This window comes from Sus scrofa, chromosome 2, assembly GCF_000003025.6.
Source record: "Sus scrofa isolate TJ Tabasco breed Duroc chromosome 2, Sscrofa11.1, whole genome shotgun sequence".
Classification (NCBI taxonomy): Eukaryota; Metazoa; Chordata; class Mammalia; order Artiodactyla; family Suidae; genus Sus; species Sus scrofa.
Window position 1 is genome coordinate 67,891,430 of NC_010444.4, and position 19,022 is coordinate 67,910,451.

General features: G+C 39.9%; 1 protein-coding gene across 11 annotated transcripts in view; it reads right to left on the reverse strand.

Annotated features, from left to right (window-relative positions):
* Positions 1-16,435, reverse strand: part of LOC110259338 (zinc finger protein 177-like) — a 28,904-nt gene extending 12,469 nt beyond the window's left edge. For 2 of the 11 annotated variants that reach the window (XM_021083759.1, XM_021083757.1), the window contains exons 1-4: positions 15,986-16,379; positions 12,879-12,996; positions 9,556-9,688; positions 3,447-3,665 (exon numbers count right to left, since the gene is read on the reverse strand). In XM_021083759.1, the coding sequence (XP_020939418.1) occupies positions 3,447-3,665; positions 9,556-9,571 (235 nt within the window). In that variant the 5' untranslated portion in view covers positions 9,572-9,688; positions 12,879-12,996; positions 15,986-16,379. Of the gene's footprint in view, positions 1-3,276; positions 3,666-9,555; positions 9,689-12,878; positions 12,997-15,985 lie in introns of those variants that run through there. The other 9 variants (XM_021083763.1, XM_021083762.1, XM_021083761.1 and 6 more) reach the window with 8 other exon arrangements.

Consider the following 19,022-nt stretch of genomic DNA (forward strand, 5'->3'; position numbering starts at 1 on the left):
AGGAAAGACAAATTGATATCTCAGCTCTCAAGAGCAAAAGTAGATGCCAGAAGAAACTAGGATGACACCCTCAGTGTGCTGAAAAAAAAAGCAACTTATCAACCCCAAATTCTAAATGTAGTTAAAATATCTTCTTTAGGTTCAAGGGTGAATTTACGAAATCAAACCCTGAATAGAATCAAGCTTCTAGACTTTTAATAGGAAATACAGAGACAAACGAGTTGAATAACATAAAGCAGCAGCAATCACCTAAATCGATAATGTAGGACAAATGCCTTGACATCTCCAATAAGTCAATGGAGATATAATAAAATACAGTAAGCCGAAAAACAACAACAACAACAACAACAAAAAAAAAAACAACAGAAAAAGGAGGAGGAGGGGATAAAACAGAAACTTAAGAGGTATATATTCAAAAAAAAACAATGTGAGGACCCTATTACAAACAAACTTCAAAACCACATCCTGGAGACAGCTAGGGAACTTTGGAGTTTGCCAGGTACAAAAATGCTGTGAAGGTTATGTACCAGCCAGAGAGGCATAATTAAGTACCAATGAAAGGGCATGATATTTGAAGTTTGCTGTAAAAACAAACAAACAAACAAACAAAAAAACACTGCAGAAAAAAAGAAAAAGCAGGTGACTAGGCTACTAGCACTGTTCAACACTATTACTACACTAATTCAGTAGCCACCAGTTACATATGGCTATTGAGCACATGAAATAGGCTAGTGTTATTTAATTTAAATTTTAACTTATAAATAGCCACATGCAGCTAATGTTAAGACAGCTCAGGCCTATGTGATCCAAGATTGGTTTACCAATCTTTGATAGCTGTCAAAGCTAAGTGTTGAAGAAATGAGAATTCACTACAATTATGTTCACTACTTTTGCGTGTGCTTGAAAATCTCCATATGAAAAGCTTAAATTTTTAAAAGAAGGGGAGTAAGATAAAGACTTTTTAAAGGAAAGACCCCAGAGAGTCTGCCCATCTAGACATCATCACTAAAGTAAATTCTCAGTATTCCAAGAAATAGACATTTGCATGACTGAAAAGTTAGGGAAAATGAACAAAAATAAAATGGGTAAAGCTAAGTAAACTATGATGATATAAAATGATAATAGCAATGTATGATTTGTGAGGTGGAAAAGCAAGCTAGAATGCTAATACTGAATAACAAAAATATATAAATTGGGAGTGATGTGATTGAAGTCTTATGCTCCTGGTATTCTTCTATTAGAGAATAAAGATACCGATTAGCTTTAGACTTTAAGTATGCATGATAAAATAGCTGGGGCAACTACTCAAGGACACAGAGGGTTTAACACACAGGTTAGAAGAAAAAAAAAATGTAATGAGTAAAAACCTTATTACCAAGGTAAGAAAATTAAGTAGGGAAAAGAGACAATAAAAGCAGGTAAAATAGGAGTTCCTGTTGTGGCTCAGGGGAAACAAATCTGACTAGTATCCGTGAGGACACAGGTTCAATCCCTGGCCTCATTCAGTGGGTTAATGATCTGGCGGTGCCATGAGCTGTGGTGTAGGTCACAGATGAGGCTCAGATCCAGCATTGCTGTTGCTGTGGCATAGGCCAGCGGCGATCCAACCCCTAGCCTGGGAACCTCTATATGCTGAGGGTTCAGCCCTAAAAAGGCCAAAAAAAAAAAAAAAAAAAAAAAAGGCAGGTAAAAGAAAAGGCACAATGTAAGAAGGTGAAACTATCTCTATCAATAACCACAATAAATGTACAAATAAATGGACTGAACTCTATAGTTTAAAAACAATGACTGCCATGTTAGATTAAGATAAATTCTAGCTCCATGCTGCTTCATAAAATGCATTAAAAAACAAAATACAGAAAGACCGCATCTCAAAAATGGAAACAATGTACCAGGCAAATATTAACCAAAATAGTTTGTTGGCTAACTTAATTTCACACATTTTAAGACAAGGCACTATAACAGGTGACTACATTAAGATACATAAGTTTCAATTAACAAGGAAGATATAGATTCTTAAGTTGTGTACTCTAGTAACCTAGTCTCATACAAAAAGCTAACAGAATTAAAGAAGAAACAGGCAAATTGCCAATAGTGTAAGAGACTTTAACATACTACTCTGAGTAATGGATAGATCAGAGGAAAAAGAACAGCATTTAAATACTAAATGAACGATTTTCAACTAAAACACTTAAAGATGCTACACTCAATAAACAGAGAATACATTTTTTTTTTCAAGCATAAATGGACTGTTTACAAAAACTGGTCCACTGCTATACTATAAAGCTAGTCTTAAATCTTTCAAAGAATTTCTATAAAGATATGTTCTCTGACCAAAATGAAATTAAGGTTACAAATTTGAAGGCTGGATCTGGCATTGCTGTGCCTGTGGTGTAGGCCAGCAGCTGCACCTTGGATTCAACCCCTAGCCTGGGAAATTCCACCTGCTATGGGTGTGGCCCTAAAATCATCATCATCATCATCATCATCATCATCATCATCATCATCTTAGTAAACAAGGAAAAGAAATAGAAGGAAATGTCTTTAAACCTAAAAATGCATCAAAAACATAGAGCAAATATTTTACTATTAGAGACAAGCTGAAGGCCTTTGAGACACAGGAAAAAGACAAAAAGTCTCCTAGAAATCATGTGACAGACAGTACAGTATAGTGAGGAGACAGACAGTATATTGACAGACAAGGATGTGGAGACATAATAGATTGGAAGACTGTAAAGGAAGAATAAACAAATCCATATTCACGGATATGGCCATATTTAAAAATGTAAAAATGCAAAAGCATCTACAAGTAGATTATTTGAAAACTAAGAGAAGTGTGCAGCTTGCTGGGTACAAAATATACGCTCCGAAGGCTCAAAATAGAACCGGGGGCAGTTAGAAATATCTAGGTGTATTACATGTGACCCGACAGCTTAAGGGGTAAAAATCGACTTTAAAATCCCAAGTCCAGAAATATGAAGAAACATGCAGAAGCCTGTTCAGATGGAAAAGATTCAATCATTCATCAACAGGGGGATAGGGAGCATTCACACATCATGAACTGTAAGCCAGGTTTAAGGGGAAAATAAAAAAGGGGGGGAGTGGGGAGATCTCCGTCAACCTATGAGTACAAGAAATGTCATTAACGAAAGAAAATGAGGGACAAGAAAGAGCATTTTTTATGGAAAATTAAAGTCTGACTTGAGGAAGGGCAAGTGATGGAGAAAAGAGCCTGCGGATGCATCCTCCCCGTACCCGTCTCTTTCCGGGACAGACCTGAGCACAAGCAGTCTCTCGGTAGACAGTAGACGGGAGAAGCCGCGGCCCCAGTAGCGGCGGATGGAACATGTCTGGGCTTGTAGTTAAAAACGATGACATCCAGAGGCCCAGGGCAACAGAGCTCTGGCAGTAGTCGCGGTCCTAGAGCAGCCGAGCGGAAACCTTACCCTTGACCTTCCTCATTCTGGAACGGTGCTCCCAGACCCACGGTCGCAACCTGGGCTTGAGCCTGGCTGGACTGGACACCAAAGGATAAGCTGCAGCTCCAGAAGAGATCACACAACCCGCGGATGAGAGCCTCTGCTTCCGGTCTAGAGCCTTGGGGGACGGGTTCTGAGGCTCCAGCTTCTGGATCATTCGAGGAGAACTCTCACGCCAGGGTAAGGCTGGAAGGCGGGCCAAGAGAGAGTGGCTGAGGATTGCCCAGGCAGCTCGGGCACCGAGTTGAGCGAAGCACAGGCAAGTTTATTTATTTTAAGCAAAAGAGGCTTGCCATGTAAAGTAATTTACTTTTGATCACACATTTAAGTAAAATGGTCCGCTGGTACTTGAGCCTAGGTCTTTGACTCCATATGGTCTTCCCAGAGGAAAAAGTAGAGGTACCCAAACTTTGGAAAGGGAACGAGCAGTCAAAAGGGAAAAGGAGGGGAGTCCCTGTCATGGCTCAGTAGTAACTAACCAGACTAGTAGCCATGAGGATGCCAGTTGGATCCCTGGCCCCGCTCAGTGGCTTAAGGATCTGGCTTTGCTGTGGCTGTGGCACAGGCCCGCTCTGATTACACTTCTTATTTGTGAACTTCCATGTGCCCGTAAATGTGGTCCTAAAAAGCAACAACAACAAAAAGGGAAAAGGAGCACAAACATCACTTCTCACCCATTATGGATTCTTTTGTGGGGTCACTGTCCCTCCCTTCTTCTTAACCAGAATAAGCTCCCCATAAGTCAGTCTTTTTTTTTTTTTTTTTTTTTGGTTCAGATTCTATTTAAACAAGGACATCCTGCTATCAGAAACAAACAAGCAAACAAAGAGGGCATTCCCACTGTGGCACAATGGGTTAATGATCTGGTTTAACCCGCTGAGCCACAATGGGAACTACACATAGGTCTATTTACTTTTTCTTTTTTAGGGTCTCATCCACAGTATATGGAAGTTCCCAGGCTAGGGATGGAATCAGAGCTACAGCCATAGGCACAGCAATAAAGGATCCCAGCCAAGTCTGTGACCTATACTACAGCTCTGGCAACGTGGGATCCTTACCTCATTGAGCAGGCCAGGGACTGAACCGGTGTCCCCATGGATACTAGTTGGGTTCATTACCATTAGGCCATAAGGGGAACTCCAGTAGCTGGGATTTTGATTGGGTTGAATCTATTAGCCAAGTTGAAGAACTGACATCTTGACCATACTGATATTTCGTCTACCTGTGAATGTGAAGTATCTATTATTTAGTTCTTTGATCTTGCTCTTGTAGTTTTCCTCATACAGAACTCGTACATATTTTGTTGTGCTAATGCACATGGCATGTTTTTAATTTCAAATTCTATTTTTCCATTGCTGGTATATAGGAAAACAATTGATTATTGATTCATAGATGTGTGTGTTATCAAAACTTAAATTGTAAGCTTAGAGAGCATTTTTGCTGCCCCCACCACAGCTGAGCTTAAGCCTGGTGATGAGAAAGAGGAGGAAGAGGAGATAGTGGCTGGGAGCCAGTGGTGGAAAACTGTGGACATGCAGCCAGTCTAGAATACTGATGGTGAAGAGGATGTGTTTGGTGATTACAATAGATAGCTTTGTTGAAAACTCTTTTTTAAGCTCAAGTTGATGACCTGGAACAAAAGTATATGCAACTTGGAGTTTCTGCAGTGGCACTGTAGGTTAAGAATCCAACTGCAGCAGCTCCAGTGGCTTCATAGGTGGGTGCAGGTTCAGTCCCTGGCCAGGTACAGTGGGTTAAGGGACCTGGTGTTGCTACAGCTGAGGGGTAGGTAGGTTGCAGCTGTAGCTGAGATTCAGTCCTTGGCCCAGGAAATTCCATAGGCCATGGGTGCAGCCACTATATATATATTTCCTGAACATAGAAACATGCTACAGACCATGCCACTGATGATCTACGTTCAGAAAGCATTAAACACAACACACTCAATAGTACTACTAGAGGTGACTTTACTGAATTAAAAACAGATGAGCCTCATAAGGAATGATAGATGGAAATCAATATAATTGTTTTTACCAATTTAAAATGAATATTTCATTGATAATATTTGTTTCTATTTTACCTTAACAAATGCAAAAAAAAAAAAATAACAAAAGCTTCATTAGAAGTTCTTTTGTGGTGCAGTGATTTAAGGACCCAGTATTGTCACTGCAGTGGCTTGGGTCACTGCTGTGGCATGGGTTCAGTCCTGGGCCTGGGAGCTTCCACATGCCATGGGTGTGGCAAAAAAAAAAGAAGAAAAGAAAAGCTTTCTTAAAAGAGAATTAAAAATACCCCAAAAAAATGGATGAACAGGAAAAGAACCTGAATGGGCATGAAGATGTCTCTGCTGAACCTGAAGCTGATCTTTATATGATGTACCTTCTTGACAAGTTTTATTCTTTGAAAATTTGCACAACTCTTCAGATGATTTGGGTGATGCATCCACTGAGAGGGACTGGAACTCATCCCCTCATGAGACTGTGAATGAGGAACTGCCCATTAACTGCATAGAGCAACCCCAGCAAATTGACAAATCCTCTTCTAAAAGTAGCACCAGTTCAGATGTGAATAAGAGAAAAAAAATCTTAAAGATCATCTAAAAAGGGCCATGACTGGAAATGCCAAGGCCCAAACACCAATACTTTCTAGGACTAAACAGCTTAAAAAGACTCTCCTATTTGAAGAAATTAATGTTGCTAAGAAAACAACTAAGTCATCATCAGATGACGTGGTCCTTTTTTGGCTGCCCCCATGGCATGTGAAATTTCCTGGGCCAGGGATCAAACCCACACCATAGCAGCAACCCAAGCCACAGCAGTGGCAATGCTGGAGCTACCAGGGAACTCCAACCAAATCCTTCTTGAAATATCTGTTTCTTGACTTTTTATTTCTGTTTTGTTTTGTTCTTTGTTTTTTGTTTTTTCCCCCTCTGATTGTCTGGTTGCTCCTCAGTTTTCTTAGCTAATACTTCCTTGGCTGTATTACTTTTACTTTGCTACCAAAACTTAGTTGTTGAAATTCCTTTGACTACTCATGTCTTGAGGGAAAGAAGTCAGTATTACTTCTGAAACTCCCAAGTTAGTATCTTATGGACCACATGAAAACATGGGTTTTCATCTCAGAGAGGAGACAGGTTGGAAAAGTAGAAGTCTAACAAATTCTGAATTGTGAGCTTTGCAGTTTAAGAGCTAAAGGTGTGTATTACCCCTCAAGTGGATGTTAATTTTCTTCCCTCTGCTTTTCTTCAAGCACCTTATTGTTTGTTTAATCTGCATCTTCTGCCAGAATGAGTACGCTGAGGAGAGGGCTCTATCTCATTCATCTTTTTCTTGTGTAACTAGCACTGTGCCTTGTATGCTGGTAGGTTCTCAACTGCTGGGGTTTTGTCAGTTTAGGTAGAAATTCTGGCTGGGTCACTTAAACACAAGATTTGCACTCTGAGCCCAAGTTCCTGATCTGTTTAAAAGGGATAATAATAACATTTGTTTTACCAGTTATGTTCTGTGTCAAGGACATGCCAAATTAGACTTTAATAATAGCTGTCAGCAATTATGTAGATTGCTTCTAAGCACTTCAGTAAATAACAACTTTTAAAATCTGTTTTTATTTGTAAATCTGGCTTAATGACAAATTTAAAGCATAAATATGTGTGGTACTTTTCACTGAGCTAAGTAGTGTTTCTCAAAGTGCACTTCCTATACTGCAGCATTAGCATCACCTGGAAATCTATTGAAATGCACATTCTCAGGCTGCAACCCTAGACCTAGTATGAATCAAAACCTCTCAGGATGGGACCTGGCAATGTGCTTTAATAAGCCCTCCAAGTGATGCTGATGTGTGGAAAATTGTAGAGCCACTGGGCTAGAGAACTTCAACTTTATACTGTTGGTTTTGCCTTTTAATTATACAATTACATGCTTAACATGTTTATAGAAAGTTGGAGGCTAAGTTAATGTAATTTTTCAAGTGCATGAAGATAAAAGTTATTCTTAAATATTCATTATTTTTGTCATTTTATATTAAAACTCTGAGTTGGATAAAATGTGGCTATGGTCAAGTTGCATTTTCAAATAAATACCTATAGTCTGTCTGATAACTAATGAGTGATACTAATTTGAACTTTTGGTGGGGTTTTGTTTTGTTTTGTTGTCACAAAACAGCATGTGGAAGTCCCCAGGCAGGGATCAAACCTGTGATGCACTTGCAGCATGTGCCGTAGCTTTGGCAATGTGGGATACTTAGCCTGCTGCACCACAAGGGAACTTCCTAAAGTTTTTTTTTAATATTTAAATATTTAATTTATTTAAATATTTAAAAAAATTTTTGTTGAAGCATAGTCAATTTACAATATTATATTAGTTTTGGCTGTAGAGCACAGTGATTGAGGATTTTATTTTTTTGGCCGCCCCTTTAGCATGTGGAAGTTCCTGGGCTAGGGATCAAACCTGAGCCACAGCAGTGACCTGAGCCACTGCAGTGACAACACCAGATCTTTAACCCCCTGCACCAGAAGGAAATTCTGTGACTTGCTATTTTTATAGATTATACTCCATTTAAGTTATTACAAAATAATGGCTATGTTTCCCTGTCCTGTAAAATACTGAAATACTTTTAAAGTAAAAAATAAATAGTCATTTGCAAGTATTTCAGGCTACAAAGAATTACATCATTTTAAAAAAAAAAAAAAAAAAAAAAAAAAACACTTAGGAGTTCCCACTATGGTGCAGCAAGTTAAGGATCTGGCATTGTCTCTGCAGCAGCTAGGGTCACTGCTGAGTCGTGGATTTTGATCCCAACTGGGGAACTTCCATATTCTGCCAGAGCAGCCAAAACCAAACCAAAACAAAAAAAAAAAAAAAATGAAAAACCCCTTAAATTGTACACTTAAAATATCTGCAGTTGATTGTATGGCAATTATACCTCAATAGACCCATTCATTAAAAGAAAAAAAAAAAAAAGCCCAAAACCTCAACAATACTCAATAATAACTCAAACAAAAGATTCTAACAAGAAAAAAGACATTTGAACATACTATCATCAAAGATAAATAGATGACAAGCCTATGAAAAGATGGTCAACATTATTAGTCTTTAAAAAAAGTATGAATCCACCTTGGAAAAAACACACACACACACATAGAAAGGCAACTCATTTAAATAAAAATCCACTTGGTTTTCTTTGCCAGATTCAGTTTTCTTGTAGGCAGTTAAGTGAAAACTTGTATTCCAAAACTTTCCCAAATTCTTTACACTTTAGGTTTTATCTAAAAATCTTTTGTGATGTTTCCTGGTGGCACAGCAGGTTAAGGATCCAGTGTTGTCACTGCAGTGGCTCAAGTCACAGCTATGGCACAGGTTCAGCCCTTGGCTTGGGTGCTTCCACATGCCTTGGGCATGGCTCAAACAAAACAAAACAAAACAAACTTTTTGTAACATAGGTTTTTCATTTTAGGATTTTTATTTATTTATAAAAATATATAAAAGATATTTATTGAAGGCATTCTACTTGTTTTTGTTCTAATTGTTTATGTTCAAATAGAATCTCTCCAGTGTGACTTTCTACATGTACAATAATTTAACATAGCTTTTAACACATTCCGTACATTTATAATTTATAGCTCTTCTCCAATGTGAATCATATTTCCTAATGTCAAAGAACAGTTAAAGGCTTTCTTATATCCCTCACTGGTGGGATTTCTCATTATGTGTGCTTTCATACTTTCTCAGAGAATAAAAACAAAACAGAAAAATCCTACATTTTTATATTTCTAAGATTTTCACACCTGTAAAATCACAGCTGAATATTAAGGTCTAAGGCAAAGCAAAAGTCTTCCACATCCCCTACAATAAGCTTACTTCCACTACTTTGTACAAGTTTAGTAAGTGTGAGAAATTTATTGCCTTTCCCACCTTCATTATAAGCATAAGCTTCTCTCAAATGTGAATTCATACACATTCAGAAAGGCATGAAGTATTATTAAAGGTTTTCCCATCTTCCTCATTGTGAGTTCTTAAATGTTGAATAAGATATTCAGGTAAAGATTTCCCACATTCCTTACATTTAGAAGGCTGCTTACCAGTGTGAGTTCTCATGTTTGCTGCAAGGTCTGATGAAATAGGGAAGGCTCTCCCATATTTTCTATATTAATATGGCTTCTCTCCAGTATGTGTTTCATTCTTTTTTCTTTTTCCTTCCTTTTAGGACTGCACCTGTGGCATATGGAAGTTTCTGAAGCTGAAGTAAGCCAGCCCACAGCCGCACCAATGCCAAATCCCACCCGCATCTTCAACCTATGCCACAGCTTACAGCAATGCTGGATCCTTAACCCAGTGAGCAAGGCCAGGGATCAAACCGCATCCTATGGATACCAGTCAGGTTCTTAACACACTGAGCCACAACAGGAACTCCAGTATGTTTCTTTTAAGTTGACAAAAGTATAAGGATTATCTAAAGGCTTTCCCACATTACACTCAAAATGTCTTTCTACACTATGAACTCTTAAATGTTGAGAAAGAAATGAGGGCCAAATAAAAGCTTCCCCCTTGCTTACAAAGTTTTACTCCAGGATGAGTTTGCATATGACTTTTAAAGCAAGATGAACTACTAATGCTTTCCACACTCCTTATAATAAGGCTTTTCAACAGTGTGGTAATTAGCAAAGGCTTTTCCACATTACTTACATTCATAAGGATTTTCTCCAGTGTGAGTTCTATGTTTTATAAGACCTGAACAATCAGTGAAGGCTTCGTCACACTCATTACTCATATGGTTTTTCTGCACTCATATTACTCCTATGGTGAATTTGCATGTGAATATTTATAAGTTTTGAGAAACTCTTTGTTACACTCCTTACAAACAAACCGTGTTTCTCTCTATAATAAAATCTTCTATGTTTATCAAGGCCTGGGGAATAAGAAAAGGTTTTCTTCAAATTTCTTACATTACACAGGCATAAACCCACTGTGAGTTCTTAAATGTTGAATAACATGTGAAGACTGAGTGAAAAATCTTCCCATATCCTTTACATTCATAGGGTATTTCTCTCATGAGTTCACATAATACATAAGGCTTCTAGAATGAGAAAAAGTTTTTCCATGTTCTTTAAAAGTATATGTCTACTCTCCACCATGAATTCTTATACATCCCCTAAGGAGCAAGGATGAAGGTTAAGCTTTTCCCACAGAGCATTTATAAGGTTTTTCTTGGGTGTTAAGTTTTTTTTTGTGAACCAGATGTAAATTTTTGCTGAAGGCTTTTTCACACTGATTACACTCAGGTTTCTCTCAAGTATGGGTTTTCTTGTGCAGATTAAGAGTAGAGTTCTGGAGTTCCCGTCGTGGCGCAGTGGTTAACGAATCCGACTAGGAACCATGAGGTTGCGGGTTCGGTCCCTGCCCTTGCTCAGTGGGTTAACGATATGGCGTTGCCGTGCTGTGGCTCTGGCATAGGCCGGTGGCTGGTGGCTACAGCTCCGATTCGACCCCTAGCCTGGGAACCTCCATATGCCGCAGGAGCGGCCCAAGAAATAACAACAAAAAAAAAGACAAAAGACAAAAAAAAAAAAAAAAAAAGAGTAGAGTTCTTTGTGAAGGCTTTTTCACACGGTTTACACTCACCATCTTTCTATCTAATGTAAGTTTTCTTATGAGTGTTAAGACAGGAATGTTCACTCAAGACTTCTTCACGGTGATTAAAATTGAACAATTTTTCTCTAACATAGTTTCTCATCTGTTGATGAAGAGATTAACGATAACTTGTCAAAGTTTTCAGCTTTCTTACTACATTCATAGATTTCCCCCTCTGTCTTAAATTGTTTTTCTCTATGAGAAACAAATCAATATGATTGAAGTTTTTCATTTTTTTCTCTTCTATTTTCATTGCAATGCATGGACTCCAGACCTGAGTGGTTTCAGGACTAATGAAGTTATCATTCTGGTAGAAAGTTTGTTGTTTTCTTTACTTTCACAGAGATTCTTATATAGAGTTCAGCTGATAATTCATCAAGATGAAATTATTTATTAAAAACTTCACTTGGGGAGTTCCCGTCGTGGCGCAGTGGTTAACGAATCCGACTAGGAACCATGAGGTTGCGGGTTCGGTCCCTGCCCTTGCTCAGTGGGTTAACGATCCGGCGTTGCCGTGAGCTGTGGTGTAGGTTGCAGACGCGGCTCGGATCCTGCGTTGCTGTGGCTCTGGCATAGGCCGGTGGCTACAGCTCCGATTCAACCCCTAGCCTGGGAACCTCCATATGCCGCAGGAGCGGCCCAAGAAATAGTAACAACAACAACAAAAAGACCAAAAGACAAAAAAAAAAAAAAACTTCACTTGGGAGTTCCTGTCATGGTTCAGTGGAAACAAATCTGACTAGCATCCATGAGGACTCAGGTTCAATCCCTGGCCTTGCTCAGTGGGTTAAGGATCAGGCATTGCCGTGAGCTGTGGGGTAGGCCACAGACATGGCTTGCATCCCACGTTGCCATGGCTGTGGTATAGGTTGGCAGCTACAGCTCCAATTCGACCCCTAGCCTGGGAACCTCCATATGCCGCTGAGGCAACCCTAAAAAGAAAAAAAGAAAAAAAAAAAAAAAAACTTCATCTGAATTACATATATAGGAATACTAGCTGAGTGAACTCTGTGTGAAAAAATACATTGTGAGGAGTGTTTAAAGTGATTGCCAAATTCATGATGTTCAGAGACTATGAAAAACAGGTGAGTGACACTTGCCTCAAATTCTGTCAAGGTCATTGTGCTGCTTTTCTATTTTATGGAATTGCTAATCTTCCACTAGTGTGGAAGGCAAGGAATTATAAATTGTGAATCTTTCCATTTCCACCACATTGGGTTTTTTCCCATCTAAAATATTCTGTTCAGGTGCTAACATTTTGGTATTAAGATAAATCTCCCGATCTGAAATAAGATTTTTAAAAAATTATTTTCTTAGAGAAATAAATGATGAAAAGTTGTTAAGAATGAAGGCCAATGTGTATTTACATTCAAATGTTGACTTAAAATATATTTTAAAACAAAAAGGAAATGAAAATATAGGTATTAGGGAGTTTGGCTGGACTAAGAAAGTTAGGTGTGATAAAGTGCTGTGGTGAAATTGGTAGGTGATTTACCAAGATAAGAGTGTATTAAATGTTGAGACTGACAGTGAACAGAAAGCAGCTAACCAGGAACTCAATGTTGAAAGGAAACGGATAAATAGCTTAATGCAAATGCAAAATTTAAAGAAAAAGTGGGACAGATCTTACTGCCATGCCTCCGAAGGGAAGTTTCAGAAGGTGAATGAAAAGTTAAAGAGAAAGGGAGGTTTGAAGTACCCAAGGAACCTCAGAAACTAAGTGGCTTTGGCATTTTGAGGGGGAAAAAAAAATCTTCAAAAGTTTCTTATTTACCATTTCCAAATGGACTATAGCTCTCATGGACTACCGATATTTCTCATAAAGAACCACATCTGTCTTTTTCCTCACTTGGAAAACTCTTCACTTTCTTCATGTATCCTCTCTGTTCCACCTGCAAGAACAGACCAGATCTGTAGAGCTGATGGCCTGCTATCAGAAAAAGCTGCCCGATGTAAAAAGAACATGCAAGGGATGATAAATACCCCTAAGTAAGGGTCAAGACTGACTTCAGGGATACCAAACTGTCAGGTAAAACTTGGGAACAAAATGCTCATGACAACTTTATCACACCAGTAAACTTTTTTTTTTTTTGGTGGGGGGTTGCTTTTTAGGCCGGCACCCATGGCTTATGGAGGCTCCAGGCTAAGGGTTGAATCGGAGCTGTAGCCGCTGGCCTACACCACAGCCATAGCAACACCAAAGCCAAGCCATGTCTTTGACCTACACCAAAGCTCACAGCAACACTATCCTTAACCCACTGAGTAAGGCCAGGAATCAAACCTGCATCCTCATGGATACTAGTCAGATTTGTTTCCATTGAGCCATGACGGGAACTCCCAAACCAATCAACTTTCAAATGAAACTAAAATGCAAACACACACTCTCTCTGTCTCTCTGTGTATCTCTCTCAATCTTTCCCCTAAGACCAGGGTCAAGCTTATGTAAACATTTTTAAAGTTATAAGCCTTTTATCCAAGAAAAAATAAAGCCAGTGCAATGAACAGATCTTCATTTTCAAGGGAAGTTGTTTGACTGTAAATTCTGTGACCACAAAGGTCACTGGATCCTAAAACATCACAAATATCCTGGGTACCCATTGTGTTCTAGAAACAGTAGAAGATCGTATGATTATCAACATAGTTATTATTACTGTCATTCAATATTAGAGGTGACTTATGTTCAAACAAGCAAAGTAACTGGCACAAGACCACCAGTTTGGAAGTAGTGGACCTGAGTATGAATGCAGGTTACTCTATCTCAAAGCCCAAACTCCTGAGCTTATTGTTATTCTCCAAAATGACTGGACAATGATCATGAAATGGTGTGTAGGAAATGATTAAATTAGCAATCTGGGTTTCTCAAATCCTCACTTTCCTGAAAGAGGCCTGAATTTGGAACTCACACTCGACTAGGTTTGTGAGAAATGACTTCTGATCCTATGGAATATCCCATCTGGTGAGTGTTCTTGTATGCTGGATGCCTTGAGCCACACAGTACCAGTCTGACCAGACAGTTATGCCAATATTGTGATTTGTGGTGAACATGTTTTTCCATGCCCTGAGAGTCTGAATGCAGGCTGAAGGCTGAATGGCTGAATGGCTGAAAGTCAGTCATGCAGGTGCTGCAAGTCTATATGACTGGCCCCCAGTTAAAACTTCAACACCAAAGCTCAGGTGCTACAATGGAATGTTTGTGGCCCCCACCTCCATTCATATATTGAAACCTAATCCCTGGGAGTTCTCTCTGTGGCATCAGGTTAAAGATCTGGTGTTGCAGCTGTGGGTCAGATTCCATCCTTAGCCTGGGAACTTCCAAATGCTGCAAGTGAGGAAGGAAGCAAGGAGGGAAGTAAGAAAGCCAATCCTTTATGTGATGGTAAGGTATTCAGAGGTGGGGCCTTTGAAAGTTGATCAGTCATGTCAACAAAGAAAACACATGGATAACAAAATGACCAAATTTTTTTTAGAGCTGCAAATGTTTTAAATTTCTATTTTATTTTATTCTATTTTGCTTTTCTTAGGGCCACACCTGTGGTATATGGAGGTTCCCAGTCTAGGGGTGAAATCGGAGGTACAGCTGCTGGCCTACACCACAGCCACACCAGATCCGAGCCTCGTCTTCGACCTACACCACAGCTCACTGAAACTTGGGATCCTCTAACCCACTGAGTGGGGCCAGGGACCAAATCTGCTTCCTCATGGATAACAGTCCAGGTTGTTTCTGCTGAGCCACAGTGGGAACTCCTTAATTTTATTTACTTTTAATTACCTTAAGTTTAGAAATAAAATTGTTCAGTTACTAAAAAAACTTTTCAGTATGGAGCAATCTGGGTTTGCAAATCTACGGTTTCAACAGTAAATTTTATGAAAGCTAAATACAGATCAAGAATTTCCAACAAAAATTTAGCATCCACATTGAGATGTGCCTAAGTGTAAAATACACAGCAGATTCCATCAATTTAGTACAAAAGAAATGTAAAATTTATCATTAATAATTTTATATTAACTACATTAGTCATTAATTTTATTAACAGTTTTATATTGATAACAGCTAAATTGGGTTAAATAAGATCTATTATAAAAATATCTTTGACTACTAAAATTATTTAAAATTACATCTGTACTTCACATTATATTTTTATTAGACAGTACTGCTCTAGACTCAACATCCACTTTATGAGATAGGGAAGTTAATTAAAAGCATGGGAAAACCATATCATATCAGAATGCCAACATTTAACAGTATAACTTAACTGGAATTTGCAGTAACCAAAATGAAATTTTTAATACAGGCAAATAAATGTATTTTAGGTAAAAGAGATCTAAAACCAAAATGCATCTTACACATCTTCTTTGGGTCCTAGCTCGAGAATCATAGACACTTTTGGCAAACCGGAGAAATTTTGACTTTCTCGATGGACAACTGAGGTGTTTTTAGTAGGAGATTGTCCTCATTCTTAGGAGATGCATGCTTAAGAGTAAAGGGTGAGGTGAATATCTGCAATTTCCCATTAAATGGTTCGTCATAATATGAATGACAAGAGACAAATGAGACGAAAAAAATCTCATTTATCAAAATGTTCCTTTTATTGACTCCACAGATTTTCTTTAGATAGGAACTTCAAGATGATTACTTGGAAGGGAAAATCCACCCGTCAAAACCCATTTTACTCATGGTAAATTCAATTTCAACTTCTGTACGAACACAACTCAGTCTGCATGGTCTTCCTTACCAGAGACTCCTGTCCTTTGAAGCTTTGGAGGCTTTATAGGGCTCTGATGAGGTACACTTAGTGTTTTACGAATGCATTTATTGATATCAGTCACACGTGCTCCCTATTAACCCGGGAAGCTTTCTCTTTCCAACAGAATACAACTTACCAAACTTGAATAACGGACAATCAGCCGGGACAATTCCACCGAATGCTCCCCGGGACTTGGGGACAAGGGGCCGTTATGGTCGGAGTCATTGACGAGAACGACGGAAATGCTTTTTCTTTTCCTTCCGGGGCAAGGACCCAGCGGTTGCTCCGGAGGCTTTTAAAAGGGGAGCACAAAGGATGGAGAAAAGTACTGACAGACCCGTCTCCTCCCAGAGCTGCCGCCACGGACCCAAGCCGGCCAAGCGAGCCAGAGCTCTCGGCTGACGGGCAGCCGCCCAGGAGCGTCAGGCGAGAGGCCCGTGTGGCCAGTTCAGCTCATCCCTTGACTTGAGCCTCCCCTTTGGTCTCGTCCTCTCTCGCTTGACCGCACAGAGGACTGACCGCCAAATGCCGAATATTTCAGCCTCAGACCCGGGTAAGAGCGCCCTTGCGACAGCTACTGCCTGCGCACGCGCATACTCCAACGCACCCACGCAGTTCCAGTCTCCGCCTACTGCGTAAGGGGCGGGGCCTGGGGGGATGCTGAAGGCTGCAGTTTTTTCCAGGAGGGGCTGAAGAACTGCTCTTTTCCTACCACGAAGAAGGGATGGGGGGCTGGTCTGGACTCCAGTGGGGGCTATGGCACAGAACCGGTACAGTAGTTTGTTTTCCTCCATAGCCTGTGCGTCTTACATGCACTATATTCTGTGGGGAGATGGGGGAGACTATAGCCTGAGAGGCAGCTTTTAGATAGCTTTGAGAAACCACTCCAAAGAGCTAGGGGATGGGCAGGGAAGGCCTTATATCTGTGATTTTGGTGAAGGCAGGACGTACATGCCTTCAAGCACATATTTTGCAGAAGGTTGCTGCTAGTCACATGAAGCAGACATCACTATGAAGGATTTTAGTGCTTTTCTAGATATGAGGAGATACAAGAATTGGGCTCATAAATCTCTTGAAAATATCTATCTGAAGACCTGTATTGCCAGTTTTTCCCAGAGCACAGATTGCCTCATTCCTGATCTCCACCCTGAACTCCTTACAGCAGTTGTAGTGACTCATGATTCTATCCTTCTAGAGGCAGATGGCAAGTGCTAATCTCCAGTTGGCACCTATGTGAATAACAGTTGCTTTCAAATAGAGAGGTAGTTGAATGCATCATACCCACTGTTGCACAACTTTGCAGACCTTTCCCCACAGGGATAATGAATACAGTCAGGGCATAACTGTACTTGATGTTTTCACATGTGCCATAAATTCACTGTGCACCATTTACTTTTTTTCAATATAGTTTAGCTTCCTCTCTGTGGTTCCCCTTACCTGGGAAGGGAGCAACAAACTGCCGTTAAGGCGAGGGGCAGCAAATGCTTCAGTATCTCAGTCTGGGGCCTCTGACACTGGAGGTAAAGAGATGACCCTAAGTTTAAGTCTGAGATGGCTGCTGCCAACTGTGTGGCTGAGGTTGCTGTCCTGGAGCAAGGGGATTCTTTAGCTACTGAGTTGCAAGAGCGACTGTAATGCCCAGCTGATCTCGAATTTCCATTATGTTCAAAGTCTGTAAGAGCTTGACAATCTACTTCAAATAACAAGAGAAAAAGAAAACAACTCGTTATAATTTGAGAGACCAAAAGAGGGATGGTTCTTGATATCATCCTAGAATTGGTCAAAGGCTAACTCTGCCTGACCTCCTAGGGCAGACATTCATAGGTTTTAATAGTAAGAAGGAGGCAGAGATAATTAAAGTCGCAATGCATGGTCTACCAAAGGTCTTAGGAAACCTCTAAGTTGTCTTTTGATAAAAGGAAAGGGAATTTTGTTTTTTTTCTCTTTTTTTGGCTGCCTGCAGCATTTGGAGTTCCTGGGTCAGGGATCAGATCCAAGCCATGGTTGCACTGGGTCCTTAACCCGCTGTGCCAGGCCAGGGATCAAACCTGTGTCCCAGAACTCCAGAAATGCCACCAATCCCATTGAACCACAGTGGGAACTCTTGGAAAGTGATTTTTTTTTTGGGTCTTTTTAGGGCTGCACCCATGGCACATGGAAGTTCCCAGGCCAGGAGTTGAATAGTAGGCTGTGTGTTGGCCTACAGCTCACAGCAACGCCATATCCTCAACCCACTAAGCAAGGCCAGGGATCGAACCTGCATCTTCATGGATACCAGTTGGGTTCGTTATCAGTGAGCCAGGACAGGAACTTCTGGAAAGTGAATTTTTACTCTCTGTTATTCTCTTTGATGTAACAGGTGAATCTGTTAGGTCTGATTGGGTTGTATTTTGTCCTCAGAAACATTATATAGCAAAGTTTTCCAGAGATGACGGGATTCCTCTTGAGAAGAGGTTAGATGAGGTGAGAATAAAAGCACATTATCCATTGCTTGAATCAAGGTAGAAGAATAAGGGAGTTCCCTGTCATGGCTCAGCAGAAACAAATCTGACTAGAAGACATGAAGGTTCAGGTTCAATCCTCGCTCAGTAGGTTAAGTATCCGGTGCTGCCATGAGCTGTGGTGTAGGTCATAGACATGGCTTGGATCTGGCAATGCTGTGGCAGTGGTGTAAGCCAGCAGCTCTAGGTCCTATTAGACCCCTAGCCTGGGAACCTCTATATGCCATGGGTGTGACCGTAAAAAGACAAAAAACAAACAAACAAACAAAAAGCTAGAAGAATAAGTTTGAAAGTCTTGGATTTTATGGTTGAGAAACTGGAACAAGTATGAGGGGATTTTAGTAAGTCCTTGTGGCATCACAGTCCAGCTGTATTGTTTTGCCACATGAAAGTGAAAAGGTATTGGGAGTCAGGATATAAAGGAAAAATAGAGAAGGTTGAACAGAGACCTACTACTGAGAATTATGATGATGTTAGAGGTAAAGAAGCCAGAATGGCATTTGGGTTGGGGACCACAGGAAATGTGGGTATGTAATACAATTTATAGCCCTTAAGTTTTTTACCAAACAATATCCACTCATTATTAGTTTTTTAAAGAGCATAGAAGTGTTGCAGAGACTAGCACAAGGAATGAGTAAGTCTTGGACTGCAACAATCTAAAACAATGGGTCA